General features: G+C 36.5%; 1 protein-coding gene across 1 annotated transcript in view; it reads left to right on the top strand.

The window, feature by feature from the left end:
* Positions 1 to 9,187, top strand: part of LOC120353950 (putative protein kinase C delta type homolog) — a 66,069-nt gene that overhangs the window by 34,858 nt on the left and 22,024 nt on the right. Inside the window, exons 2-4 of the mRNA XM_039439507.1 lie at positions 386 to 600; positions 1,869 to 2,042; positions 3,306 to 3,460. Of these exons, the coding sequence (XP_039295441.1) occupies positions 386 to 600; positions 1,869 to 2,042; positions 3,306 to 3,460 (544 nt within the window). The remainder of the gene's footprint in view (positions 1 to 385; positions 601 to 1,868; positions 2,043 to 3,305; positions 3,461 to 9,187) is intronic.

The following is a 9,187-nucleotide window of genomic DNA, read 5'->3' as shown; positions in this document are numbered from 1 at the left end:
CGGTTGTTGTGCAACCGGCACTAAAAATGTTGCCAACAAAATTGTCCTCATTTACAAGTCCACGCCGACTACGCTCTCTGGGCAGAAAATTTGAACAATTTATTATAACATGGAGCTAAGTATAGTAATGTTGTTAGAATGCCGTAAAAATGCATATTCTACAAATCTTATCAATAATTCAATAGCAAATAAATAAATAACAATAACAAACTTGTGAATAAATAAATAATTGTAATATTTTGCAGGAAGCTCAGTAGTAATGTTGTGAGTATGCCGAAAAAATACATACTCAACAGATTACAAATAAATAAATGAGAATGGCAAATTCATAGATGAATAACAATAACAAACTTTTGAATAAATAAATGATTGTAATATTTTGCAGGATCAGCAGAATCACGCGACCGTAGCTCAGGATCCCCTCTGCGTCAGTTGAGCGACTCGTCTCTGGGCTTAGGTGGGCTGAACGATGTGGTCACCAGTACAGAGGTGTCCCGGTGTCGCGTTACTCCACCCGCTACCACCCTACCCCGCTTCCGGAAGTACTCCATACAGGACTTCCAGTTCCTGAAGGTCCTTGGCAAGGGGAGTTTCGGGAAGGTATGTCGTGAAATTCCAAATATCATCAATTATTATGATCACTAAATTATCATAAACAGTTATTATAGTTGAATTTTCATCCCAAGAGTTTGAAAATTGCTTCAATCATCAATTATTAAGATCAATAAATTATCATAAACAGCTATTATAGTTGAATTTTCATACCAAGAATTTGAAAATCGCTTCCCTGTGGCTCTGAACCCACCTTTAGTGAGGTCCACGTTATAATGGCAGTATTTGATTGACATTGGTGTTGCTATCCTTGTCTGAAATTAGACAAAGCAGACAGCGCTTTCCTAAAACTGATGATATTATAGAGGTCGTGGCGCTGTTTGGAAAAAGTGTGAAAGAGTGCCCTGAGGCCCGGTTGCACAAAAGCCGGTTAAATTTAAACCATTGTTAATTTCACAATAATCAATCAAAGAAGGCCTCACAAACGTGAGTAAAAGCTGATAGCTTTTAATCATCCAAATCAGGCTCCTACAGTATGTCATAATTTAAGTATTCAAAAGTGATCATAAACAAGCAGTTTGTAATGGAAAGAAAAATTGAAGTTAATAATAATACTCTTTACATAGGTTATAGTCTTATTAAATAGTCCAAAATAGTCTTTATAGTTCATATTTGGAATAGTTTCAAATTTTGGAAATACATGTACCTTGATAAACATAAAGGAGTGGGTACAAACGTATGCGTCACGAACAAGCGCAATTTACTTTTCATCAGCTGATATTCTATTCTTATTATATCTCTATTTGTATACGCAGAAACAAAAATAGATATATAATTGCCTTTATTTATCACACTTTGAATTATCACAAGTGCTGTAGGCGAAGTTGAGACAATTAGAGTCCCCTCTTCCATTGAAATACGCAGATTATGATAAGCTCATTAAAAGCGAAATGTGCGTATTCGTGGCACAGAAGTCTGTACGCACCTTCTTCTTCTTCTTTAACTTCAATGATTCGAGTGGTAGGCAGCTTTCCATCGTTGTCTGTCCAGAGCTGTACTTTTCAGTTGGATGTAGCTCTGGATCCCTAGATCTTTGCTAACTTCCTTCAGATAAATTGTAGCCGGGGTCTTCCACGAGCCCTTTGTCCAATGATAATATGCACCTTTAGAACGATAAACTGATTACAGCTCTTGAAAACTATCGTAGAAATGAAAAGAATAAATTGCACGATAGATTAAAGGTACTGTTAAATTTAACTGTCTCTGATTGTTCTCAATGATTCAATTACTTCCAACTCTTTTTTGTTTTTGTGCAGGTGTTATTAGCAGAGCTAATAGGCACCGAATGCTATTACGCGGTGAAATGTCTGAAAAAAGATGTGGTTCTGGAAGATGATGACGTGGAATGTACCCTCATAGAACGGAAGGTTCTAGCTTTGGGCACAAACCATCCCTATCTTTGCCATCTCTTCTGTACTTTCCAGACTGAGGTGAGTCAACAATCATCACTCATTAGATTCCTTATCACTTATTATCCATTACTCATTACGTATTCATTACAAATCACTAATTATTCATTACATACTGATTTGGGGAATTTATTCCCCAAATGGTCCTTTTCACTACCTCGTGACTGGACTATTACCGGATTACCGCTGTTTATTGCTGTACTAGCAGATAACCCGTGCTCAGAAAGGTTCAATTGGGAACTAGACAAACTGAAAACTTGATGTAATTGAATCTTGAAGATAGGCCTATAACCATCCTCGGTAAATCAAGAATCTATATGCAAAATTTCAAGCTATTTACTTGAGTAATTGAGACGTGATGATGCGTCATTCGTGAATTTCCCATCCCATACGTGTATAAGCAAACTCTTTCCTTTATTTTATTATAGATTACTAGAATAGAAAACTTAAGAGTATTAATGGAAAATTCAAATTCAAAATAAAGTAAGATCCAATACAAGTAGAATAGGACTGATAACAGAAACAAATAGTTTGTTCACAGTTCCTCTCTTGAATTCTATTGGTGGAAGCCTATTTGAACGTCGACCAATCACGAGCAAGTACAATTCCCCTCATCACTTGCTCAGTACAAGGCCACGCCCACAACGCTCTCTTATTGGCTGACGCTTCCTCTTCATAATAGAACTCTATTTTGTTGAATTGTTCTCAAGTTCAGCACTATAGTCAAACATGAAAAAATAGTTCAATTGATATTTGAAATCATCGAGAGATCATTCAATCATTCATGTTATTAAGCATCAGAATTATTAATTAATGATTTGTTTTGATGTATCTTCGCAGTTCTTCAATAGTCCTGTGAATAGAAGTAGACTTTTGGCAATTTAAAGTATTGTAGTATTTATAAGATTGATATCAGCCTATTTGAAATTTGATTTGAACTATGATTTTTTTCCAACATACCTTTGCAGTCTCGCCTGTTTCGTAATGATCAATCATTCTCCTATGCATCAGATATTAATAATTATTATTACTAGCAAGTAACTCGTGCTTCGCAAAGATCTTATTGAAAAGTTGACATGATGAAAGAAATTGATGACTTTGAAATAGGGCTATAATCATACTCTGCAAATCAAGAATCTGTATGCAAAATTTCAAGTTAATCAATTAAGTAGTTGAGACGTGATGATGCGTCATTCGTGGATTTTCTATCCCCTACGTGTATAAACCAGTTTCCTCTTTTATTATAGTATAGATTATTGATTTGTTTTCATTATACATTTGCAGTCCCACCTGTTCTTCGTGATGGAGTACCTGAACGGTGGGGATCTGATGTTCCACATCCAACAGTCGGGTCGCTTCGACGAGGGCAGAGCTCGCTTCTATGCCTCAGAAATCGTTTCCGGGTTGATGTTCCTACACAAGAAAGGCATTGTCTACAGGTAAATGTCATCATTTTCTGACCAGAATCAGTCTGAATAAGTGCCAAGCCACATGGAGCGTTTTTCAGGCGTTTTCGCACTGGCGGTGATCGAGTCGGCAGAGCAAGAAGCTCTCCGATTGGCTGATTATCAGCTGATTCGGTAAACCGGACTGACAAATAATTTTTGTAAAGTAGCGCTCATCGAATTTCCATCTAGCATATCTCTTTCCTGTATAGGGCTACTTGTGATAAAAATAGAAAGAAAATAAAAATTTCAGTACCCTTTTTGTATTATTATGGACATGTTTGGGACATTGATGCCATTTTCAAGTGCTTCAATGGCTTCAATGTCCGAAACATTTTGTGATTAAATAATTCAAAAAGGGTACTGAGATTTTTATTTTCTTTCTATTCTTCATCTAGCTGTTTACCCTGTTGTCAATATTTGCAGTAGCAGAAGTCCTCGGGGTGAATAAATTACAGCATTCAATTGTGATTTTCGTTGAATAATAATTATAATGATTCGGTAAACGTTTGGGAATCAGCTGATAACCAACAAATCGGAGAGCTTCTTGCCCTGCCGACTTCGGAGTGAATTACAGCATGCATTTGATTGGGATTTTCGTTTAATAATAATTATAATAATTCGGTAAACGTTTGGGAATCAGCTGATAACCAACCAATCGGAGAGCTTCTTGCCCTGCCGACTTCGGAGTGAATTACAGCATTCATTTGATTGTGATTTTCGTTGAATAATAATTATAATGATTTGGTAAATGTTTGGGAATCAGCTGATAACCAACCAATCAGAAAGCTTCTTGCCCTGCCGGCTCGTCCACCACCACGCCTGAAAAACGTTCCATGTGTCTTGGCCCTTAAGGTATCTTCACATCAAGCTAAGCTATGCTGAAATACGTCCTATCTCCCAATGTTAAATCCAAGCTACGTATTAGTCCCGTTCAGACCAGCGTAGCGTAGCTTTGAGATAGGACGGCTACATTCTCCAAACACGAATTTTTGTTTCTCAATGCCTAGTTTTTCATTTCCTAGTTATAATTACTGGATACATTATGTAAGGAATTCGATAAACAAATTTATTTTTTTTTACTATAGAGAGTTTCTAGGGTCTGCAGCAACTCTTCCGTGCGTACAGGGAAGCTTCCCTTGCATGAGAGTATTTATTGTCAAGAGAATTAATGTATATAATATTCATAATTGTATTATTTTTACTAGCCGTCAGGCTCGCTTCGCTCGCCATATCCGTTTAGCCAGGGGGCTCCGCCCCTGGACCCCCGACTGGATCGTCCAAGAATGAGATCAGCAGGCTCGCTTCGCTCGCCTGCATTTTTCATTAGAGCATTTTTATCATATGTTAGGACAATCCAGTCGGGGGTCCAGACTAAACTTCTGGCTGAACGGATATGGCGAGCGAAGCGAGCCTGATGGCTAGTAATATAATATTCCCAGGATTGAAGTAGCAGTGCCCAATCAATTTTTCCGCGATAAATGCATTTAAATCTCAAACTTGGTGCCAACCTAACAAAGTCAACTCAACTTAATGCCAACCTGACAAAATTATTAATCTAGTTGCCAGTTAACAACTGTTTCGAAGAGGTACTCTATCTAGATTGTAGTTCTATAGTAACATATGATATGGAAATTTCAATTATAATTAAGAGATTGGGAGAAGAAGAATATACATGCTAAAAGACGAACTTTAAACCCTTAAAAACAACCCTTAGAGTTAAAATATTGCCAAAAGATTTCTTAGTGCGCCTCTAAAGGGCCAACTGAACATACCTACCAAATTTGAACGTTTTTGGTCCGGTAGATTTTTAGTTCTGCGAGTGAGTGAGTGAGTGAGTGAGTCAGTCAGTCATCATTCAGTGAGTGAGTGCCATTTCGCTTTTATATATAGATTATTATTAGTTTATGCTCTAGATGATTGAGTATTATTTTGTATGCATTGTTTTTGGCAATAAAATTTATTATTATTATTATTATATTATTATTATTATTATTATTATTATTATTATTATTATTATTTCAATGTAGCGTAGCTAAAAATGTGAAGAGACCCATACTCTAGCTTCCCGTCAAATTTTTAGCGTGGGCAGACTGTGTGAAGTACTAGAATTTTGTTCCTCTCATAGGACAAGAGTATGAGATCAACATTTATCTTCTCTTCATAATAATTGAAACACAGTGAAAATTGTTGAATACGGTACCCTTTATTCCATTATAACACAACTGGTTTGAAAATTCGACTGAGTCATTGTCAATATTGTAGAACCGTTCCATAATTGAATAAAAACACACATATGTTGTCAAATTCTACACTGTTTTATTCGGTACACGACCGACAACTTGAAAATGTGACCGGTGTGGTCACGAAACCATGGTCCTGTACCGAATAAAACTGTGTAGAATTTGACAACATTGTGTGTTTTTATACAACTGGTTTGAACTCTCCAAGAGTAATTTTCTATACTTAAAGAGTTGGAGAGTTTAGAAACTTGAAGAATTAGAACTATTTATCCAAATTCAAATTTAATCCAAACTCAAATTGTGTGTTTGAATTAAACAAATGGTACTTGGAAATTAATATTTGTTTCGTGTTTCAAGGATCATTACCTCTGAAAAAAAAGTAAATATTCTCTCCTATATCTCTATGCCTCTATACATCTATGATAATCTGATATAATAATAATACCTTCTATACTCTCAGTTAGCCTACTTCTACACATACTCTCTACATCGTCTTCATTTTCTATACTTTTATTATTTACACCGGCAACTTTCAAGTATTATAAGCCTAGGTGATGATGAAGAGATGAATGATACATAATACAAACGTTCCTATCTATGATGATTTCATGAATGGATCAATGAAGAGATAAATAGCTGAAATTGAATGAGAGATTGATTGATTGATTGATTGATTGAGTACTTTATTTATGTAGATTACAATATATACTGGCTTATACACTTATATACAATAGCTTACAATACAGCAAAATTATAGATGAATTTACATAATATAGACTAAGAAAATAATTATTGAACTGTATATGATATGAAAAAGCAATTTGTAATATAATAACTATAGATATTATATTGTTATGCATCTACATAAATTGGCGGAGCTTTGGAGAGAGATTGATTGATTGAGTACTTTATTTATATAGATTACAATATATACTGGCTTATACACTTATATACAATAGCTTACAATACAGCAAAGTTATAGATGAATTTACATAATATAGACTAAGAAAATAACTATTGAACTGTATATGATATGAAAAAGCAATTTGTAATATAATAACCATAGATAATAATCATAATGTTATGCATCTACATAAATTGGCGGAGCTTTGGACATATCAATGTCCATTCTTTGGGAAGAATATTAAAAATATCCTCCCCACTAACTCTCTACCAAAGGAGTGTTAGTGAGAGAGAGAGAGAGAGAGAGAGAGAGAGTGATGAAACTTGAACCTACTTGTGTGATACTACTTAAAGTGATACACTAAGAACCTACTTGCTATAATGAGGTCCACTTTATAATGGCAGTGACTGATTAGCAATGGTATTGCTTTCCTTGTCTATCATTCAACAAAGCAGATATCGCTATCTCTTTCTCGCTTTGCTCTGTTGCCAGATGGTCTTCAAAAAATGTAAAATTATTAATCAATTAACAAAGTAGAGTATATTTGGGATATTGAAGCCACTTTTTTGCTCGAGATCCCCCTCCCCCCTCTCCCCCCTCGTCCATCCCTCCTCCCCTTCCCCCCGCCCGTAGGGCGGGGGGTGTTCTAAAAATAGATTTCCCCTTCCCCCTGTCCAGTGGAGGTGAGGGGGAGTGAGTGAGAGGGAGATATATCTTTCTCTCTTTCTAAATCCCCTTCCCCCTGTCCAGTGGAGGTGAGGGGGAGAGAGTGAGAGGGTGATATATCTTTCTCTCTCTTTCTAAAAATAGATTTCCCCTTCCCCCTGTCCAGTGGAGGTGAGGGGGAGTGAGTGAGAGGGAGATATCTCTCTCTCTCTCTCCAGGTGAGGGAAAAAAATTTCCCTTTTAGGAGGAAAAATTCCCTCTCTGTCTACTGTCAAATTGAAGTGAATTCATATTTCTACATCTGATGCTATGGTGACAGATTGAGGTGAATTCTAAAGATGTGGGGGAAAAAATCTCTTGAGAGGGAAAAATCCTTTGGTGACAAATTAAAGTGAATCCATTTCGCTCTACTATGATAGAGATAGAGATCTCCTTCTTTTACTCATGTCATCTCTTTCCTCCACCCTTTCCGAAAGGAGATAAGATCAATTCTTTCCACATCTAATGGTATACTAACAAATTGAACTACATTCATTTCGCTCTACTATGATGACAGGGTCAATTGATTCTTATCTCTTTCCCACACCCTTTACGAAAGCGAGTAAAGGGGGGAAGAATCAAGTTCCATTTGATCGTGGGTATAGTGTGAAACGATTCTCACCAGCCTTACAAAAGAAAGGAAGGAATCTAGTATGTGAAGATATTACCTCTTTAGAGTAAAGTGACAGCTGCATTTGACCGCACGCGTCTCTCATCTGGTCCGCACCCTGTGAGGTCGTTTAATAACTCCTACAACGAAAACCGTTGCATGAAAAAATCGATTTATGTGACAAGTTTTTAGTCCTTAAAGTTACTTCAAACAACCTTCTTCAAGATTTATCGACATAGTCAAAATGACTAGGGTGAAAACTATAGCTGTTGAAGTTGACTTGTACAAGCTTTTTTAAAAGATTTATTGACATGCTCAAAAATGTCAATCAGGGTGGTGCAGACTGTAATTTGAAACTATAGGTGTTAAAGTTCACTTGTACAACCTTTTTTTTTTTTTAAAGATTTATTGACATGCTCAAAAATGTCAATCAGGGTGGTCTACACTGAAACTATAGGTGTTGTCTCACTTTACCTTTAAAAGATTTATCGAAATACTCAAAAATGTCTAGACTGAAACTATAGGTGTTGTCTCACTTTACCTTTAAAAGATTTATCGAATAGTCAAAAATGTCTAGACTGAAACATTCACTCTCTCACACTCAACTCAAGATTTTATGTTTTCGGCGCCAATATAAAGTCTTTATACTTGATCAAATCCATTTTTTCTGTAATAATTTGTACTACCTGATGTTCGTTAAGCCCATGATCCTTTGCCTCAATCCAATTCATGTGGAAACTCACTTCGGCATATTTTGATACTATATCATACGCCATTTTGTGGATAAATAGCTTAGGTACTCAATGAAGGGCGCCGAACATTGCAGTCTCATGACAGCACCCTCTCCCGAATTTTTAATTACCTCAGCTATTTCATATAGGTAAGAAATCACCTTGCTATGCTTTCAACGAAGGCTATTTCAACGAGCCCCACTCCACCTCCCTCTCTTATGAGCACACACCAATCAAATAACTAACTAACCTTTGATTTGCTATGTCCTCCTTCCTCCTCCTTTGTACTCTGTTCTCCTCCTCCTCCCCTCCGAGGACAAAAATCCTCCCCTCCGAGGACAAAATGTCCTCCGTTTCCTCCTTTGTCCTCCTCCTCTGTCCTCCTCCTCCACTCGTTTAGCAGGAAAGAAAAAATGAGAGAGGAATCGGGAGAAGGGGAGAGAGTCAATGTCAACACTCAATGTCACAATAACTTTCTTTATTTTTAAATTATTATACATACATCAAAGCATATCTATGACCAAATCA

Source organism: Nilaparvata lugens, chromosome 13 (assembly GCF_014356525.2).
Source record: "Nilaparvata lugens isolate BPH chromosome 13, ASM1435652v1, whole genome shotgun sequence".
NCBI classification, from domain to species: Eukaryota; Metazoa; Arthropoda; class Insecta; order Hemiptera; family Delphacidae; genus Nilaparvata; species Nilaparvata lugens.
The sequence above is the reverse complement of the archived record's forward strand: the minus strand, read 5'-3'. Positions and strand labels throughout refer to the sequence as shown.